This window comes from Lathamus discolor, chromosome 3, assembly GCF_037157495.1.
Source record: "Lathamus discolor isolate bLatDis1 chromosome 3, bLatDis1.hap1, whole genome shotgun sequence".
Taxonomy (NCBI): domain Eukaryota; kingdom Metazoa; phylum Chordata; class Aves; order Psittaciformes; family Psittacidae; genus Lathamus; species Lathamus discolor.
The window spans coordinates 18085437-18107534 of record NC_088886.1 but is presented as its reverse complement, the minus strand read 5'-3'; the positions used below and the strand labels follow the sequence as shown (position 1 = coordinate 18107534).

General features: G+C 36.5%; 1 protein-coding gene across 2 annotated transcripts in view; it reads right to left on the bottom strand.

The window, feature by feature from the left end:
- The window catches only part of BRINP3 (BMP/retinoic acid inducible neural specific 3), a 211659-nt gene that overhangs the window by 72403 nt on the left and 117158 nt on the right, over positions 1–22098 (bottom strand). For both annotated transcript variants that reach the window (XM_065672591.1, XM_065672592.1), the window contains exon 4: positions 17234–17424. In XM_065672591.1, the coding sequence (XP_065528663.1) occupies positions 17234–17424 (191 nt within the window). The remainder of the gene's footprint in view (positions 1–17233; positions 17425–22098) is intronic.

The following is a 22098-nucleotide window of genomic DNA, read 5'->3' as shown; positions in this document are numbered from 1 at the left end:
TATTGTAAAGACCATCAACCTACATTTAGCCCAGCTGCAAAATCACATGCAAGGACTTCCCAAATGTATTAGGAACAGGATTTACATCTTCATGGCTCAGTTCCAATATGCAATGCTGAAGCTACTGGGATTTTTCACTGTATCCTTATTAGCTTCAAGAGGACAGCATGATTTGGCTTTTTATAAGACTTACAGATATTATTCATCATAATAATACTGCAGTTCAATGGAAAAACATTTTTCCTAGGTTGGGAAAGTAAGAATAAAAAAATATAGTCCATCCTGAATCAGAATCAAAAGTTAAAATATTCTTTGTGAAATGACAGGAAACAGAAAGTCTAGGCATATATAAAAATAATATTTGGATAATTTGGAAACACTTTACATTTAATGTGGTCAGTTTTAAAACTTAGTTATGTATTATATTTTAAGTGAAAACGAATAAGTTGTGCTAAAGAAAAGAAGTAAGTGTTAAAAGATAACTTGGGACCTAAAAATAACATAGAAGAATTTAAAGTCTTTAAGCTCAAAAATCAAAGTCATAAGGGCAGGTTAAGTAAAAACCAGAATTCCTGTGGAGATCCTACTTATGATTATGTATTTCTATGCAATTCTTAAACTTATTTGCAAGTTTGTCTTCAGAAATATCTCTAAAAATTACTAATTTAAGGTATTTCCAGATATTTTGTTTATTATGGCGATATTATAGAGTGCGTATAAAAATCATAATTTATTTTGGCAGACTATAGTACTACAATTGCTAACATTCTGCACCTTGCTAACTGTGACATCTGCAGCAGGATATCTTGCATGTCCTTTTTATTTTAGCATATTCCAGTCAATCCACGCCTTACAGGGTTGTCATTCTAACCTCTCAAAAGAAATCACATTACTGTCCATAATGCACATCTGCTGGCTTGCTTTCTGGCAGGGTCACATACATGTTTTTAGGGATTTATTTTTAGGTTGTACCCTAATTACTTCCCCACCATTTATTCCCTCTGGAAAATGATTGCAACACATTTGCCCTTTCTGCCTCATTGGTACTACCGACTTTCAATGTATAGTCTTTCAAAACCCCTATTTTCATGCTACTGCCTTTTTTTACATATTTTCCTGCATATTTGAAAGCCTACCTACTAAGTTAGCAATTAAAACTGATTAATAATTTAATCATTAAATCACTATCAGGTGTTCAAACGAAAGGGGAAAGCTTGGATAAGTTTATTTTAGAAAAAGAAAAGCAACTTTATACTGAAGCTCTAAATTTCATTTCATATGGGTGTTTCCTCAGTATTAGATGACTAATTTAAGTATATTGCTCTATAATTTTGGTTGATTTTGCTGTTCCATTACTATTGTGTAGTTAGATCTGGAGTTAAAGCAAATCTTCACCATTAAACCCCACAAGTTTATGAAAAGTCATGGAGATAACTCCTGAGGCTGGAATCTTGATTCCAAATAGTGCTGCAGTAAATGTGTATATCGTGCATAGTGCATGGCATTAGTTATATGATTCTTACTCAAAGTAGGCCAATAGGAATGGAAAACTTGTTCACTGTATAAATTATAACGGACATAGGATTCAGAGTTCAAATATCTGTCACCTTTTAAAGTAAATGCATATGTTGCTTGTTTATTATTTGACAGGAAAAGGCATCTTCAAATATTTATCTGCAATTGCAATTGAAACTTCAAGCAAGGACCAATACCAAATTAGCTGAAAAACAGTAAACCACAAAGGACTTAGTGTTGAATCTATTCTGAACTATATATTTTAGCTGATGTTTTCTAAATCATTTAAGTGAGTTAAAGGAGCAACGCTCATAATCAAAGCACTCAGAAACTCATTGCAAGACTCAAGAGTGCTGCATGCTTACTTTGATAAATAAGCCATGGCTTTTATATCATCCAAGCAGTTCTGAGGATTTGACTTATGAAATTCTTGAAAGATATTTTGGCTCACAGTCACCCAGACTACTTCTGAATTCACTGTAGTGCTGCAAGTTAAGGAAACATTTTAGCACTTGTCTGCAACAGGTTAAACCCGAGTGTTCAGAAAAAAATAAAACTGGTCCTTGTTTACCATGTTTAATCATCACATGGAAATTACTCATAGCAAAAAAACGTTTCCCAAGTCTCCCTATTTCTATTCCAGATGCCAGTCTAGAATCCAGAACCATCAATATTTACTAGCTGGTTTCAGACAGAAGTAGTTGAGAAAATACCAGGTAAGAATAACTAGGAAAGGAGGCCATTTATTTGGGATAGTAGCTTTCTGTGTTAGGTCAGCGTGCTACAAGTCTTAGGTGAGGGTAAATATAGCAAACCTGAGGACATATTTGATTAAGAAACAAATATTCACACAGTTTTATATAGAACTTTGTACCATGAACCAAGCAATTATTTTAGTAATCAATTATATGTACATAAATAAAAATTACTTTTCAGGTAAGTGATTTTACAGAAAAATAGCCTCTGTGATAATGAGCACTATTGTAGGTTTAAAGAAAAATTATTGGAAAAGGCAAGACAAGAGGCGAGCGAAGAATGATATGAAAGAAAAATGTTTGGTTAAAAGTAAATCAAAAGCTCCTAATACATTTACCAAATAGAATAATTTCCCCTTTTTATTCCCTCACAGATCAGTCATATTCCAGATAATTCTATTGCCTGTCAGCTATAGATCAGAGAGAAGGACTGAATCCAGGTTTCTATGTTCATTCAAAATGTATTCGAAATAAGAGTTGGTAGTTGTGTTCTGTATACAGTTTGATCTTTCAGGTGTGTCAAAATGCATGGAAAAAAGATCATTTCTTTTACACCTAAGTCCTGTCAAATATACACCAGTCGAGTGGAGAGCCCTGTAGCATAAGGACTGAGGTGGTTTTTGTTATACCCACCCTTACATACAGAAACTGAAAAGTCTTAAGATTGTAGAAACTGCCTTTACTGAATGAGAACTGGGAAGGTGTAGGTATCAAGCTATATTTTCATTACGTCTCTTAAAGTCTTAGTGAACACACAAAAAGTGATAGAGAAGAAATGAAAAAGTATCTTTGTCCAAAACTGTGCATCACATCAGGAGGCAGAAACTTCAGATCTGTGTTCAAGGTTTTACTCAAAAGAATAAAACTGGATTCATAAGTTTGCCAAGTTTGATTAAATAATCAAAATACTCATAACTGCAAACATATCCAATGGTACATTTACAGTTATAAAGAACATTTTGAAATTGAAACACAAAGAAATCAAACAAAAAAGCCATCTTCAGACGTAAGAATTATAGCAAGATGAAAAATTCCTATGAACAGATCAAGATCTTATATTTTCATCAAGAAAAAACAGATCCTTGGTTTCCATGTTTTTATCAAGTGAAAATACCTCTGGCACACCATTGAGCATGCTTCATCAAACTCTGCTCTTAGACCTTAACTCATTCACCATCAATAAAGACTGATGGATGAATGAACAAACTGATTTCTCTTTGGAATGTTTTTGGCTAATGACTGAGTGATTCTTTATATTTTTATTTCATGAACTAAACAAAAAGAGAATTTTTAATGTACAGAAGACTGCTGTAAGCATTAAGCTCCAGGGGCAATGTTATCCAGACATACTGCTGTACCTAGCTGAAAAATTGTTCAAATCATAGATTCATAGAATCATAGAATAGTTAGGGTTGGAAATTACCTTAAGATCATCTGGTTTCAACCCCCCTGCCATGGGCAGGGATGCCTATCAAATATCAAGTCTAGTTCATTAAACCATACATGAGCATGTCCTACTGTGGATATTGCATTGATATAATTTTCACCAAAAAAAATTTAGAATATAGAATATTGTCAAAGGGCTTGTTTTGTTCATTTCCTTCTGGACATAACATAAATGAGACAAGACTTAAGGCACAAAATTATGTATCATAAATGCAAGTAACTTTCTTCAACAAAAAAAAAAAATTATAAAAGCAAGAGCCAGAGTTTCTATGAGCATCTAAGGAAAGAGGGAAGTTCAGAAGACAAAAGAAGAAACAAATGAAAAGAATGTTTATTACTGGTACTGTGTAGTTCCATGGGAGTGGAAGGGCTTTGTTCTTCTCAGAATTGAAAGGAACTCCTCTATTATCCACAGGTTTTGATTTGTTTCTAGGTAGTCTACCATGTAAGTTAGAAAATCTCAAGCCAGCTAAGTATCCAGCTCCTTTAACAATATGATAGGTGAAAAATTCTTTGACACAAATTGCTCTTTGCTTTACAGGTCTTACACATGTAAATGTCTGGATTAAAGTCATATATGTCACTACATATTTTTTTTCATGCTTTTTTACTTATTAGAATGTTTAGCTTGTATGTAGTACACAATTCTTTCTAAGCCATTACACTGTAATATATACACTGTAGTATACAACTAACTCTTTATATCATACACTATAGACTTGCATTTTTCTATATTTTCATCAAGGACAGACCCTGCCAAGTGTAAATCAACACCAAAGTTGTTGATAAACTCAATTCAATTATCTTAATTAACTCTCCTTATTGTCTATTAGAATTTTAATCTCCTGATGCTGTGAAGTTTAACAGTGGAAATGCCTGTGTTTTTACCTCAAGGAAAAACAGTATGATATTTTACCCTTCTGTTTGTGCAATATACCAACTTCTTTCTACAGGCTTTTTTTTTTTAACAGATTGGTCTTTATCACTATTTTCAAGCATAGATTTAAATCATAATGCTTTTGCCCTCTTGAATACCCTAAAAAGAAGGAAGAAAAGCAGACCCACACATTTAATCATTATATTTTAATGCAGTACATAAATTCGTATGCTTGAAGGATCATAGGTTTTTATTTCTTACAATGATGTGTGTGGCTCACTATTGCTGTGAATGTCATATTTCAAATGGGGAACAGGAGTAAGAATAAAGTCTTTTTAAATAGACTTAAATATGACAGAAAAAAATATTGTAATGGTCCTCTTCAAACCATTTTCTCTATTATCTGCAACGTTTTCTCATAATTTATTTTTATATATCAAGGATTTCATGAAAGGCTGAAGTAAAAGCATGGAATGTTTTTTTCATTTCCAAGGTTTTACTTAATCTTGGAGAAGATACAAATATATTTACTTATAAATCTATATAGTAGGAAGGAGTTTTTATATAAATATCTTCTATTTAGTGGAATTATTATAAATGTTGGAACATTATGAACTAGTATAACTGTGACACTAGAGCTGATTTTTTGGTTTTGTTGTTTTATTTTTAAACTACTTCTAACAAAAGAATCAAAGTAAGAATACCCAATACCCAAAGACCATTAAATTTTTTAACTATTCCCTGGGAATAAGAAGGTTAACCTGGGTAATCTAGAGAGAGATAATGAATAATAGTTTGATAAATTACAAAACTGATGGTTGAGGTTGAATGGAGAAAACCCTGATCTCAATTATAACAATATGAAAGTGATGAAACTTCTACTTCAGTGGAGTTTATTCATTGCAGAATGTCAGAATCAAACCATACAAAATTAGAGACAATTTTTATTTTGCATACTTGATTCAGATATAAAGTTTGTGGACTACCAACCTTTCAGGCAATAAAGATCTGAAAACACTGATCACTCAATACTACAGAAAGTCTCCTGAATTAATAATGAAGCCTTTCTTAAACCCAGCTCCTGCCACAGCATATATAGACATTATAAACATTATCGTGTTAGAGATTTCATTATAGTTTGCTGGCAGAAATGCAGATCCTGCCAAAGTACTTGTGAGCTGCAGAAGACAGCAGTGGTGTAACTCTCAGAATCAGTTACTTATAAAGGATTCTCATACAAAGGATATTTTCAGGTGCTTTTTTTTTGACATTAAATTAATACATTGCAGAGGATGATCGCAGTTTGAATCATAATCTAGAACAGCAAAACGTGAAAATATATTGCAGGTAAAATTTACATAATCAAAAACAAAAAATGAACACTGTACTCTTTCAAAGCCTTTTATTATCCTATTTTTTTCTGACTCTGACTTCTGAGTTTCTATTAGCTTCAGATATTCTTCCTAATGTGAACTTTGTGCTAGTACATGTTGTTGATGCATGCTGTATTATATTTCTTAGGGTCCAGAGGTAGGAAAATGTTCTATGATTTTCTAGTCCCTGATTGACATTTTCTGACCTGCTGACAGGGAGCAACTATCAGTTAGAGAGCAGAAGACATGGAGGCTACTGATGTTTGTTTCTTAACCTACATGCAAACCACTATGCAGACAAAATAAATACCGTATTAAAATCCACAAAAAAAAAAACCTGAATGCCTCCAAATTAGAGCTGGAATGTTCAGCTCTAACTGCATTATAGAATCATAGAATGGTTAGGGTTGGAAAAGACCTTAAGGTTATCCAGTTCCAACCCCCCTGCCATGAGCAGGGATGCCTCACTCTACACCATGTCACCCAAGACTCTGTCCAGCCTGACCTTGAGCACTTCCAGAGGTGGAACATTTACCACTTTCTTGGGCAACCCATTCCAGTACCTCACCACCCTCACAGTATCTAACCTGAACTTCTCCTGTTTAAGTGTAAACCCAATACCACTTGTCCTATCGCTACAGTCCCTGATGAAAAGTCACTCTCCAGCATCCTTGCAGGCCCCCTTCAGATACTGGAAGGCTGTTCCGAGGTCTCCATGCAGATTTCTCTTCTCCAGGCTGAATATGCTCAACTTTCCTAACCTGTCTTCATATAGGTTTATGTTCAGCTTCTCATCGACCAGCAGCCCAAGTCTTTCTTCATGGGGCTGCTCTGTATCACTTCTCTGCCCAGCCTGCGATTGCCCCAAGCCAGGTGCAGGACCTTGCACTTTGCACTGTTGAACTTCATGAGGTTGGCATTGGCCCACTCACTTCTTAAGTGTTTCAGGGATCCTCTGGATGGCATTCCTTCCCTCAAGCATACCAACCAAACCACATAGCTTGATGACACCGACAAACTTGCTGAGAGTGCTTCAATCTCACTGTCTGTGCCGCTGACAAAGTTGTTGAACAAGACCGGTCCCAATACTGACCCCTGAAGGACACCACTTGTTACCGGTCTCCAGTTGGACATTAAGCTGTAGACCGAAACTCTCTGCATCCGGCCATCCAGCCAATTCCTTATCCACCAGGTGGTCCATCTATAAAACCCAGTTTAGAGACAAGGTTAGAGACAAATTTATGTCTCTCCAAGTTTAGAGACATTGCTCAATGTGTTCACTGTGGATCTCTCAATATTAAAACCCCTCCCCATTTTCTGGGTTTATTCACTTTAGTTTGACTTTTTTTTTTTTTTTGGGGGGGGGGGTGGAGGGGGAAGGAATATGAAACATTTAAGGAACTGTAGAATTAATTGTTTGTAGGTTTTTGACAACTGTGATAGCTAGTGTTGTATGAGTGCTGTTAAGGTCTCTTGTTTACATATCCATATTTATAACTTACTTAGGGTTTGGACTTTTTCTTGACTTTTTTTTTTTTTTACCCTTTTTTCTTGACTAAACTACATAACTGATATAATAAAGTCCTTCAATTTATGGTCTGTCATGTCATATGGTCTATCTTTTTTTTCTTTTTTTTTTTTTTTTTTGTTATTTTGTGTTGCGTGCGATTTTTAGATGAAGAATAGTTGTCTAAAGTCTTTCCAAAATGCATATCCTAGCATTTTTATTATGTGTTATTTTGTTGCTTTAAAAGCATTTCTTGCTGTGTTACCAAGTAGCTGGTGATGTTATAACTTCTCACACTCATTACTCTCTATGCATGTTGTGGAAAATATAATGAGAAAATGTAGCTTGTATTAGAGGCTGCAAAAACACATCCTTTTATGAGTGTCATGTTACAGCTGCTGTGATGTATTGTGTCAATTATGTTGCTAAGTATGCATTCTAAGAGTGTTTAGTAAAACATGTTACTGCATTAACTTGTTGGTCTTTTGTTTTCCCCTTTTCTTTTACCCTCTGAAATAATGAGGGACATATTCTCAAAGGAATTGTGCTGTTTTACACCAACTGAAGAGCTGACCTCTACATTACCTTTGAGAGAACACAACCCTGTATTTTCAATTGAATTAAATTTTCCAATGAATTAAAGTTGATTTTAATACGATCACCTTAAATTCATGAATAAGATATGAAATAAATCCCAAACATTTATACTTGGTGTATTAGAATTAGTTAACAGTCCAAACATTGTACTCATAAGACTTTGTTAGACCTATGATGAATCTGCTGCAAAGATCAACAGCTCCTAGGCATAACTGTATTAAACCTTGTGTATTTCAATTTGATTATGAGACAAAAACAAAACCTGTGCTGTGCAGTAGAACATGGTACAGAAACATATTGGCTACCTAAAATTTGTCTAGATTCAGAAAAAGAAGGGATATAGCTTCCAAGAAGGAAGTCCAGAGCTGCTCCTGACTAAATAAACCCTGTTGAGAAGCACAGTGTATTTGTCTGAGCACGGTCCTATGGTGCAGCTTTCAGGTAATGTACCACATTTCACATTTTATTGATGTTAACACCATGTACTAGTACATGCCTTCTCTGAAGCACTTTGTGGTATGGTCTATCCAGCCTCAAAGACCACAATGTCAGCATTTTGATTCCAGCTGTCTAGACTTGCCTACCCAAATCTACAGGTAAATTCAGATTACTGAAAGACCCTTAGAGGCTAGGTAATGACCTAAATGCAACAGAAGCTAGATGTTTAACTGCAGGTCTCAGTTCCTCTAAGGTTATGACACAAATTTAAATACCATATATATCCATATAAATAGCAAGTTGATTTTGTGAAGCTTTTATAATTATTTAGATTTTTGAAGTAACCTGAAAAATTATCCAATTCTCACCAAAAATTTGGGAGCTCACCCTATCCAGAAAAATATTTGGGAGCAAGATTTCTATTTATCTCCCGACGATCTTAAATTTTAAATTCCCCTTCAAAGAATTTCAAGCTTTTGGTCTTGTATGAAGGTAGTCTGATCTCCCAAAGTAGTGGAGAACTTGGGATTTTGTTATGGACCTGACCAACACTTGTCCTTGAAAATCTGTACTGCGGCTTTTGCTTGACATGCTTAAAAAATGTCACCATACCTACAAAATGGGGAAGCCATAATTTCTTTAAAAGGGACAATCATTTCGTTTAGTTCCCTAGATTTGTTTAACTAAATATACATTTATTATTTTATCTCTTCAATAGAGTCAACAAATTCCTGATATTACAGGTCATTCCAGCCCCCCTGGAATGTTTTTATGTATAGAATCATAGAATCATAGAATAGTTAGGGTTGGAAAGGACCTCAAGATCATCTAGTTCCAACCTCCCTGCCATGGGCAGGGACACCTCACACTGAACCATGCCACACAATGCTCTCACCAACCTGGCCTTGAACACCTCCACAGATGGAGCATTCACAACTTCCCTGGGCAACCCATTCCAGGGCCTCACCACCCTTACAGTAAAGAACTTCTTCCTTATATCCAATCTAAACTTCCCCTGTTTAAGTTTTAACCTGTTACCCCTTGTCCTGTCATTACAGTCCCTAATGAAGAGTCCCTCCCCAGCATCCTTATAAGCCCTCTTCAGATACTGGAAGGCTGCTACAAGGTCTCCACGCAGCCTTCTCTTCTCCAGCCTCCACAGCACCAATTTTCTCAGCCTATCTTCCTTCATACAGGAGGTGCTCCAGTCCCCTGACCATTCTCATGGCCCTCCTCTGGACGTGTTCCAGCAGTTCCATGTCCTTTTTATGTTGAGGATACCAGAACTGCACACAATACTGCAAGTGAGGTTTCACGAAAGCATAGTAGAGGCGCAAGATCACCTCCTTCGACCTGCTGGTCACTCTCCTTTTAATGCAGCCCAGGGTATGGTTAGCTTTCTGGGCTGCAAGAGCACACATATGTACATATATATTGTGTATATATATATATAAACTGGAATGTTTCTATATAGTTTATAACTGTGGTTTTACAACATAAAGCTCTAGCTTAGAGCTTCTTAAGTTTCAGTGATTCACAAGATTTCACAGCTCTACAGCTTTAAATTCTGTCCACAAACCAAATGGTGAAAGTGAGGACAAGAAGGTTTCAGGATTTGGATTTCAAAAGCTTCAAAAAATTTGCTATTTATAAAAAACTGTGAAAAATATCTACATTTAGAATTTGCCAGAAATCTAAGCACAAGGCTGTATAACATTTCAGAATTTCTACTTTTGATTACAGCAATTGCTTGAATCCACAGAAAAACACATTGAGCTATGAGATATGGAAGGAAAAAAAAATTAAGAAAGCATGCTTTCCAGAAGAAGCAAAGAAACAAAAAAAGGTCTGCATTTTAGTCTGAGTTTTGAGTGAGAAACTAAATTCATTACACTCAAGTTTCCTCTCTAACAGCCCACTGTGAGTCATTCATGGGTTAATTATAGATAATCAGGTATAGTTACCATCACAGTAGAGCACTGTTCTTATAAACTATGTGTTCTGAAGTTTTCAGAAACAACAAAAGTGCTTAAATCTCTCATAGAAAAAAAAAAAAAAAAAGAAAAGAAAAAGTGTTTTGGGGGAAGTAAAAAAGCAAATTGCACAATAAAATTTAATTGAAATTAGAGGGCACATTCTCAAGCATGTTTATTCTTTCTCACTTGGAATAAATGGGTTGTAATCTGGCTGTAAATAGCTGGTGGAAAATTCAGCTTAAGCATCTGTTCTTCTGTTGCCTCCTGTTCTTTTGTTGCACTATGGCTGACCCTAAGCTAACACCTAGACTGTATTCACCTGACCCAACTCCCTGTGAAAAAAAAATGTATTCTGGATTGGAAGAGTATATCCTCTGAAGGAAAACTACTGTTAACAGCCTCATTTTACTAACAGCAGCGTTACACTTGCTAACATAACAGTGTTTTTATCCCTTTGCAGAATGCAGTGAGAGCATTCAACAACATTTAATTTACTGTGCAGCAAATGTGTATCTTATGCGTTCTGCAAAACTGTTTGGAGTTAGAGCTAAAGTTCATTAGTGACAGTGGTGGAATTACAGTTTCTAGCAAACAGGAATCGAGGTCATTTGAGCAGGATTATACTGCTGTCTCCCAGCTGCATTAGACTCATAAAGCAGAATGAAATCTAAACCTACTATGCACAGTTTGCTTCCATCAGTCTACCCACCACTGAAAAAGTCTTGCAATTAGTTGTTAGGAGTATGGATGCATGATCTCAGGGTAGTATGTCACGGTCACTCTGCCAGTGGGCAATGACAAGACACATTGCCAAATACACAGTAAATGCTATAATAACTCATGACCTTCATGTCTTGTCCACACCATTCATTAATGAGCAAAGGAAAGAGATAAGTCATACAGATTAGCATCGTTGCATAGTCGTAGGTCTCAGGTCATTTCATCTTTCCCTGGGCCTTCAGTTATGGTTAGATCTTCAGGAGGAACAAATTAGCATGGCTGTACAGTAGTGAGAACAAGTTGGAAGAGCTGAGAACATTGCTCATTAAAAATACCACACAGGGAAAGAAAAAAATTTGCTGACTTTATTTGTATTCTGCTTCCACCACTGTACAGGATTTTATTAAACATGAGGAGTGTGTACCCCATCATCCTAATAGGGATGTTAATAGGGAGAGCTAACAGCCATCAGTGTATCTGAAGATAAATTTTCACATGAAATAAGCTTCTGAAATGAAGTAATGTTGGATCTGTAATATTTCAAACACTACAGAATGTACAGTCATGTAAATGTATATGCAAATTAGATGCAGCCCTTAGGCACTTGTTGAGTTTCCAATGAGGCCCTTGGGGTTGCAAACCGTTGATTTAGCATGAGTCTAACCACTTACACTAAAATGCATGCTATACAATAATACTGAAATAATGTATGTATGAGAGATTTTTAAATAAGTTTCATATTGATATTGGCTCTAAGTACCTCTCATGGACATATGATTTCCAGTTGGAAAATGTTGTAACCTAATGATTTTTTTTTTTTATGTGGAATAAATATATTGTCTATGTGATTGATGTGAAGCTCAATCACTTTTACTCATGTCACATCTAACAAACTTGATTAGAAATTTGAATAACAAACTTGATTCATCAAATACACCTCTCCCACTCCTTTCTTCATGCTGCACATTAACAGACTTTGCTCTGAATGTTATTGCTTTTCACTAGATAAATAAGAATTAAACATGAAGACCATAATGTTAATTTTCACTTCCCCCTTCTTAATGCTTTCCTTTCACTGTGACACAGTTTTTTGATAGGAAAGATTAATTATAAAACTTATCAAAATGCTATCTTCCTGCATCAGTCCCACAAAACAAAATATGAAGACTTGTATGAAAAAAAAAAAAAAACCAAACCAGCTATATCTCATTGAATTTGAACAAAGAATATAAGAAGTGCTCAAGTATTATTTGTTGTAATTATATAAGGGAGAAAAACCATAGACTCATAGAATCATAGGATTTGAAAGGAACTTTAGATCATCAAGTTCCAAACACCCTGCCATGGGCAGGGTCACCTCACCCTAGACCATGTCTCCCAAGACACTGTCTAACCTGGCCTTGAACACTGCCAGGGGCAGAGTACTTACCACTTCTTTGGGCAATCTGTTCCAGTGACTAACCATCCTCACAGTAAAAACTTCTTCCTTATACCTAACCTGAACTTCCCCTGTTTAAGTTTGAACCAATTAGCTCTTGTCCTATCACTGCAGTCCCTGATGAAGAGTCCCTCACCAGCATAATGTGTCATTATTTGTGGCTTTCCATAGAGAAATGCTAGGAATTTGTGAAAACAAATATTTATTGTCAGTAATTTATTTCTTTTTTCCTGAAGACTAACTCAGCTTGATCATTCTCACCTAATATTAGATATACTGTTGATTTTGCTTTGTAACTTGAGACTTAATGGATGACTTATGGACCTTAGACCTAAATCTATTAAGGAAGCGCTAGATGGAAAAACTGGAAACATTAGGAACTGACTGGCCAAACCTAGACAAAGCCCTAGCTTGTGAATGGGTGAGTTGCTCATTGCTATCCTAGCATATGACTGAGCACTGTTATAGTCCTGTTAAATGCTCATCCTCTTTCTAGTCCTAGACAAAGCAACTCAGTGGTGCTCTTTAGGTAGCTTCAAGAACCCATCTACTGCTGAATGTTTAAGTGGGTTTGTATTTTTCATATTTCTGTAGACAAGATACGATTTTATCTCATAATGTTTTTATTACTTTCTTGTTGGTAAATAATTATTAAATCTTATTAATGTGTTACTTACTTACAATGCCCAAACCACATCTAGTCTAACCTGAAAAAGGAGGCATATACAAATTTTTGGGGAAAAAACAAAACAAAACAAAATAAAAACAAAACAAGCAAAAAAACAAAACAAAAAAAAAAAAAAAACAAAACCCACACCAACCTGAAAAATGTTGGCTTTGTTCAGGGTTTTTTATGAATTTGAAGGAAAGAAACTGTATTTTTAGTCTCTTTTCTTGAATATTTTTTAGGGGTTCCACAGCTATCAGGATAGCCATCTCAGAACACTTACAAACAGCAAATACATGGTTGTGAAATCAGTTGTGCAAAGTTGTTTCTAACTACTGCTTCAGTTTCAGATTGCCCATAATTACAGGAAATATGGAAAACAAACAAACAAGCCAACAAGCAAATACTATCAAATTAATCCTGTTAATTTCAAAGTCCAAAAACTCCAAGAACACCTTTGTGTCAGAGCTCATTTGTGCACTGAAATGTTGATTGAACTGCAAATACCATACTTTTTGATTTGTGTTTTAAGTCTGTTCTGTTACAAATATTAAAAAAAAAAAAAAAAATTAAAATTCAGATACTCCTTCCCAAAAAGTAAGTAAAGCTCTTTCTAGTAAGAGCGTGAGTTATATGAAACATTATAAATACTCTCAATTCTTTTTTCGTAAAATATGAACAGCTTTGCTAGTACGGTTTAGTCTAGCATACTGCGTATTAAAAGTCATCCAAAATTAACCAGAAATGATAATATCAAATATTAAATAGATTCTGAACATGATTTTTTGTTGTTGTGAACTAGTCAGCAATCAAAAAATGATTGTGTACCACTTGGAAAGATTCTAATATAAATTCAGAATTTCAGGGATTTCTAAATCTGTTACAATACCTTTATATTAGATTTCTTTCATGCTTGTCAGAAGGGAGTTATGGTAAGCCAAGAGAGCTTTTCTTGGACTCTTTTTCAAATCCCCAGCTCAATCTCCTATGCAAAGATTGAGCAGAGCTAGACAAAGAAGGTGCTGTGACTTAAAAAGTTGTTCAGCATTTTATGGTGTAAAAAAAGCACTGGTTTCACTGTCCTCCCTGGAGCAGCCCAAGAAGGGAAGTCACAGGGCTGACTGGTGGGTACCCTGATCCTTAGGTCCCCCAGGGTGTCACTTGTCCCTAGTTAGCCCTCAAGCCCATCTGCTTGAATACAAAGATCTGGCTCTGCAGCGGTATGGAAAGCCTGTGGTTGAACTCAGATGTCAGCATATATGTTTTAATAAATATCCTTGAAATATGCTATTTAGACCTTTGATCTAGAATTTTACTTGGCTTTCCAATTTCAGTGTTTCAAAAATCTGTGTGGGGATAAAACAAAAAAGTGCCTTTCCCGGCTGTTTTTGTGATTCTGGTTTTCAACAGAAACAGGTTTTTTATTCAGTAAAGTGTTCTGACAATAGAAATTTGTAATGCAAATGCTCCCAGTCTCTCAACAAAAGCTAGGATTTCATGGGTTGGCACTGTTGCAGCTGATGTGACAACCATTTTCTAGAAACTCCTGCAGTCAGTTAAGTAAATCTGTTTTGCTGGTGGGCTACAGCTTGCATTTGTATCCATCTCAGTGAGAGGGTGGAGAGAATATTTAGACATTTTGCAGCGCTTGTAAAAAACTTTAGACATGCAAAATGTTCATTACATAAACTGCTAGCAAGCAGGGTTGAATTCTTCAGTACGACACAAATTTGCTTAGAAAGAAATCAGTAAATAGAAAGGAGAAATTTCTTTCAGACATTTTTTTGTCTCTACATTTCTATGTTCTATCACTTCAGTTACCACTGGTTTCAGACATAATTATCTTAATGTAGAAGGAAAGTTTTACATGTGACTTGAAGGAAGAAGCCCAGTTTTAAAGGTTCCTGTACATCAACATTAAAAAAAAAAAGAGATTGTGAAGATAAGTCAGATCAGAGGGATGGGTAATACAATGGTTTGCAGCAAGACTGCGATCCAGTCAGCAGCCCACAGATGAGATTGAACTCTGTTGATTCTGCTGCATTTTCAGCTGTGCTGCTTGAATGGCTAAATGCCATCCTGCACCTGCAGATGACCAGCTCTAATCTGGGGTTAGCTATCATGCCACCAGTCCATGATGGGTGGGACAGGAGGAATATCCTCCATACACCAGCAGCCAAACTGAAGAAGTGCTGATGAGCCACAAATTATGGTTGTACCCTTCTCGCTGGAAAAGCCCTGGCACTCCCAAGGAGATAAATTTATATCTACTTGAGTAACAGCTAAGGTAGCTGGAAACTGCTGTTGACTTGTGGAGTTCCTCAGGGGTCGGTGCTGGGACCGGTGCTGTTTAATATTTTCATCAATGACCTGGATGAGGGAACTGAGTGCACCCTCAGCAAATTTGCTGATGACACAAAACTGGGAGGAGTGGCTGACACACCAGAGGACTGTGCTGCCATTCAGCGAGACCTGGACAGGCTGGAGAGTTGGGCGGGGAGAAACTTGATGAAATTTAACAAGGGCAAGTGTAGAGTCTTGCATCTGGGGAAGAACAACCCCATGTACCAGTACAGGTTGGGGGTTGACCTGCTGGAAAGTAGTGAAGGGGAAAGGGACCTGGGGGTCCTGGTGGATAGGAGGATGACCATGAGCCAGCAATGTGCTCTTGTGGCCAAGAAGGCAAATGGCATCTTAGGGTGCATTAGAAAGGGAGTGGTTAGTAGGTCAAGAGAGGTTCTCCTCCCCCTCTACTCAGCCTTGGTGAGGCCGCATCTGGAATATTGTGTCCAGTTCTGGGCCCCTCAATTCAAGAAGGACAGGGAATTGCTTGAAGGAGTCCAGCGCAGAGCCACAAAGATGATTAAGGGAGTGGAACATCTCCCTTATGAGGAGAGGCTGAGGGAGCTGGGTCTCTTTAGCTTGGAGAAGAGGAGACTGAGGGGTGACCTCATCAATGTTTACAAATATGTAAAGGGTAGGTGTCAGGATGATGGAGCGAGGCTTTTTTCAGTGATATCCAGTGATAGGACAAGGGGCAATGGGTGTAAACTGGAGCATAGGAAGTTCCACGTTAACATCAGGAAGAACTTCTTTACTGTAAGAGTGACAGAGCACTGGAACAGGTTGCCCAGGGGGGTTGTGGAGTCTCCTACACTGGAGATATTCAAGGCCCGCCTGGACAAGTTCCTGTGTGATGTACTGTAGGTTACCCTGCTCTTGCAGGGGGGTTGGACTAGATGATCTTTTTAGGTCCCTTCCAACCCTTGGGATTCTGTGATTCTGTGATTCTGTGACTTGAGATGATCTTTGATGAAGACCTTAGTCACCAGGGGAAAGATTCAACTCACAGAATGGATTCTAAATCATGTCTTGTATGAAGAGCTTCATAATTAATGTATATTCAGCTGCAAGCTAGAAATTTTATTTGCTCTTCAATACTGGAAATTACCTGGGAGAACCAGAGTATGGCTTATGAGTGACCTACAGTAGTCAATAAGCAAGACAATTTGACTGACAAACTGTATGGAAAGAAGTTCCAAACAGAAAGTAAGATATGCCTCCACAAAACTGCAGAACCAAGAGTTCCAAATTGTTCCAAAGAACAGGGAAAAAAAAAAAAAAGTGCCTGTACACAAATATAGGCCTGTCTATAAATGCAGTTGCTGAGCACACGTGTAAAGCAGATTGTCACAATGATCAAACATGCCATCTGTATCGTTCAAATTACGCACATTAGAACCTCTTCTAAACTAGAATCTTCATTATCAAATGAATGCTTTGATTCAGGTAAAAAAAGTTTTGAACAAAAGGTATTGTTTTGTTCACAAATCTTTTTTTACTAATCAAAACACATTTCTCCTGAGAAGCTGTTAGTGAATCTGGAAACACATATGCAGGTTGGTCCTAAAGGACTTCCCCTACCTTTATGGCAGTGGAGGCAATCTGGATGTGGTGGAGTCTGCGCAGTGTGCTGTCCCTGTCAATGAAGTAGGAGGCTGCTAGCTGATGCAGGGTCTCCAGAGTCACGGCAGAGCTGTTTGAGCTGGGATCACTTCCTTCTGACCTCCTGCTCAGCTTCCGTTTGTCCACAAAAATTGTGAGTGACTCCTCCCCTGAGCAGGGAAACAAAAACCACAATATTCATCAGCGGTATCTTCTGAGAGACTCATTCTGCCAGAAATAAGGTGACAAGCCAAAGTCTTCCCTAGCTGTTGTCTAATGTTCAGATCTCCTCTTGGCAGACTCAGATAATTCAGTGCCCTAAACACATAAACAACAGATACTATTCCAGGTTGGTTTGGAGGCGGGGTGGAAAGTGGGATTGCCTCATATGAATAACAACTATACAGTAGGACACATTTATGCCTAAAATGCGATAAGACAGGGGATAAGTCTGCTCCTATTTACCAACAATATAGACATTCTGTAGATACTCATTTAAAGTGTGTATAAAATGTGTTTACTCCCAAGGTTGTTTAATGCCTTCTTTTTTTCTTTTATTTTTATTTAACCTTAGCTTAAAAGAAAATGAAGCCAGTGTAATACTTCACTCTTCTTTTTTGTTGTTTCCTTCTTTTAAAACATGTATCAACATGTGTAACTCCCAAAGCAGAGATGCTTTTCCAAAAAAAAAATCCACATCTTCTGTTATAGATTTCTCACTTCTTTTCTCTATAAAGAGAAATGAAGAAATACCTTGAATTTAGAAATTTTAGTTCCTGTAGGATTATTGAAAATAAAACTAAAGCAATATCTCACTTTTTTGACCGAGCGACTTCTTAAGAACCATTCCAGATCATATCTACTGACATTGTTAAATTTGGAACAAATTTTCAATGTTTATTTCATGACTTTTTTTTTTTTTCTGCATTTCAAGATAAGCAAGGATCCATTCATTTAGTAATGTGTTTAGGTAAAACTCTACTTCAGAAAATGAATTAGAAAAGTAATTTATAGACTCAGCATTTTCTTCTGTACAATTTATGTCCAAAGTAACTCCAAAACCACTTTTCTCACTTTCTGAGCCTGTGTTTGGCAACTTACTTTCATAGAATCAATGAATAATATCATTATACCTGTATTCTAGGTGCTGAGCAATTCCACTGAATGCCACTTCCTTGTTCCTGGAAAGGAAGCTGCCCTGATAGGGTCTGACTTGCTACTTGTGTTAGTTTCATTGCTTACCCATCTGCTGCAGTGGCATTTTGCCCATTCAGAGGATGGGATGCCAGGTTTAGATGGGTTTACATGCCAAAAAGTAATAGCTATAGAGCGATAATATGTAGGATGAAAGCATGACGTCATCTTTAAAGAGAGATAATATTGGTGGAGAACAATGTTAAAAGAAGAATACATGCCTCCATGCAGGAGATCACATCTGTTGACAAATTTGACACACAGCTACCTCAGCTTGCAAATTATGTGTTTGAAGAAAGAGTGTGGTCATGTTAATCAATGTACCTTACAGTGTTTCCCAATCTCTCCCAAATTCAGAGGACAGTGAGGTCCTTCAGACCTTACATAGGATTATCCAGATAATGAGAGTTTTGTCTATGTAAGGTCAGTTTTCACCACTATATTCATACTTCTACAGTTCCTTAAGGGGTCATTCTTTTTTCTTTTTTTTTTGTGCATGCAGTCATCAAAGCAAGGATTAACTGCCTGAATTCTGAAGAATCAGGAATTACAGCAGCCTCTGTAAGTAACAGGATTTCCCTGTTTAGCTACCTAAACCTAAGTAGAGATAAGTTCGCATTTTATCTAACTACTGCCAAAACCTCCTGCAAAGCAGACTAAGGTTGCTCGGTAGGGCAGGCACAAGCTTGCTGTATCAGCTCAGTTGTTTGCACCTCATTTTGTTATGCTATGCCACCATGAGGCATTGCTGGTCCTATGGCCAGGTGGGCCATTATTCACACCATGCTGCATCCATGCCAGCTGCTGTGAGCAGAGAACTGGAAAAGTACAGCAAAGTCTAATGACTTGTACTTGGGAGAAATTTGCCATCAAAACCTGGTTTAGGTTCCAGCACTGCTGGCTTTCAACTATGCCCATGAACTAAAACCTGCCTTTTCAAAACCTGCCTTGTGACTACAGCCAGTATGAAAGATATTTCCGAATGAAAAGCAATGAAGTGGGCTGAGATTTGAGCCAGGGGCCATAGGCTTTGTGCAGCTGTTTGTGGAGCTACAGGGACATAGTGGTATCAGAGCAGACAGTACCAGAACTCACAGGTGTAAGTACTGTATCAGTGACCATTTCAGATTGTGCAAATGAGGAGCAAAATTTCTCTTATTTTTTTACTTTTTTCCTGGAGGTCTTAGCTAGTTTATTCAGATTAAAGTGACTTTTGCAAGCTTGACTGGCTTTCCAGTAGAGATATCATTATAATACCTTATAATTAATTGTAAGGAAAAATAACCCAAGCCCTTAATCTTGCAGAAAATATCTGGAAATTAGAAAAAAAAAATAAAACAAACAAAAAATGACTGGGGTTCTTTGTGTTTCATTAGTCTGTATACTACCCCATCTTGCTTTGGTGTAAACTGTTTTGATTGATCTGTACTAGTTATTAGCAGAGATGGTGAGACTGCTTCTATTTCAACAAAATTCTGTTAAGTTTTATTACTAAAACAGATGAGTTTTTTATTTTTCTCTCATCAAAACTATCTTCAGGGGTGGAAGAGCAGAACTGCAATAAAAACTCTTATTTCAAGGAAAATAGCTTTAGAAAATGACAGTGTTTTGCATTGTTTGATTTTGATTAGAAAATGTCAGGAAAATAACATTTGAACCACTTCGCAGTTATCATGTCAACCTATTATCCTAGTCTTGCTTGATCCCATGCTTGCCGTGGCAGTTACTGATGGGTGCATTTTGGCAGGCAGGATCCCCTAGCATCCCCAGTCCTGCAGTCTCCATCCCCCTCTGTGACAGATATGTTTTGTTTTTCATGCTCTGTAACAAGGTTGAAATTATTTTGAGTGTTTACTTTGACTCAGATCACATCAGATTACATCTCCCAAGGTTGAGAGAAGGCACAGCTGAGTGATGTGGCCTTGGGTGTAAACGTGAAGGGAGCTCCTTCTCCTCAAAAATTTCTGCTTTGCATTTGTATGGCATTTCAAACAAGTAAATCCTAATTCATCACTGGTATTCTCAAGCACTGTGCTAATACCAGGTACAACCAGGTACCTTTCAAAAATATTTGCTGTTCAAAAACCATCTCACAGATTCTGAAAGTTTTTAATCTGTCAGAACTGATTTAGCACTTGGTAAAAAAAATGGATTAAAAACCAGAGAACTTCTCCACATGTTGGTACCCAGGCATCCATTTCCCTGCAGACTTGTAACAGAACTCCCTTTCACACACAGAACTCAGCAGTTTGTAACATAACATCACCGACTCATATTTAATTTGTGGAAGCCTCTTTGAGTTTTAAGTTAATGCAGAGAAAATTAAACCAACACCAAAGGAGAATCTTCTGTCATATTTGAAACATAGATGAATCTTGGTTTTTACCGGTTAGTTTGCCACCATGAAATAGGTTAAGAAGGCATCTAGACATTAGATAAAAAACAAGTGTGATTTAGAAAACTCTTCAAGGCTATGATTTTTAAAAACTGAAAAGGATTAATGATAGCGAGAAAGAAAATATGATTATTCAGCATCTGATCCACACAGCTGTGCTTTCCACAAGCTCTGAAAGCAGTATTCACTCTATTTCACAACACTCAGGAGTCAGTTAACCTCATTTTCCCAGGTTTAAAAGAAATAGCATAAAAACATTTATAAATTAAGGAGTAAGGAGACTGATATTCGCATTATAGCCCGAGCTTGTCCTAATATATGCTAATGTCTTTGAGCCCTGAAATCTGCAAACTTGTAACTTAGGCTACATATTTAATTCTTTCTAGGTTTATATGAACATATTTTCCATTATTTGTATTTAGAAATTAAATGAACTCATCAGTGGAGAAAAATATTTTACATGCTGGTTTTCAAAAAAAAAAAAATGCATGAAATGAAATAAGTATATAGAAATATTCCTAGACACATAAGCCACCTATGGCCATTTAGATAAAAGGATCCTAAACAACATTTTACAAATGACATTCAGAAATTGGAAATTAATTTTGTGTGCATCTTAAGAATATCTTCAGGAATTACTTAAAAATGTAAATCACCATCATGATAGAATTGGAATAATGATGTAAAAACTGTAACTAAATATAACCTTCTATTGAAGGAGTAAATATACTTTGTTACACATAGTAATACATACTCATGTGATTTAAAAACTTAGTGCCGTTTTCTACCTTAATTATTAAGAGATTGTTTTCCCATACCCATAATGATGAAAGAATTATATGCCTTGACGTTTCATATTTTCATTTGTAGAGTAGGTAGTGGTAGGTAGTTCCCATCACTTCATGTCAGAAAGTGAGGAAACAGTAATAAAAGGATAACACTCAAAGGCAGATATATTTGAGCACCATCCACAGTTACCTACTTAGAACTCTGTCTTCATACACATATATGTATCTTACAAAGGCATAAAGGTCTTTGGCTTATGAGCTCCACTAAAGTTTCTGATTAAATAGAATGCTTCAGCTACAATAGCTGTAAGGCATTACAGTAAAAAAATAATAAAAAAGAAAAAAAAAAAGAAAAATTGTTATGCTTTTGTTACATAAAATAGCTTAGTGCTAGTGGAAAATCTATTCATGTATAGATCACAGAATGTACCATTAGGGCTTTATCAGGTCATTTTCCCAAACTTAAG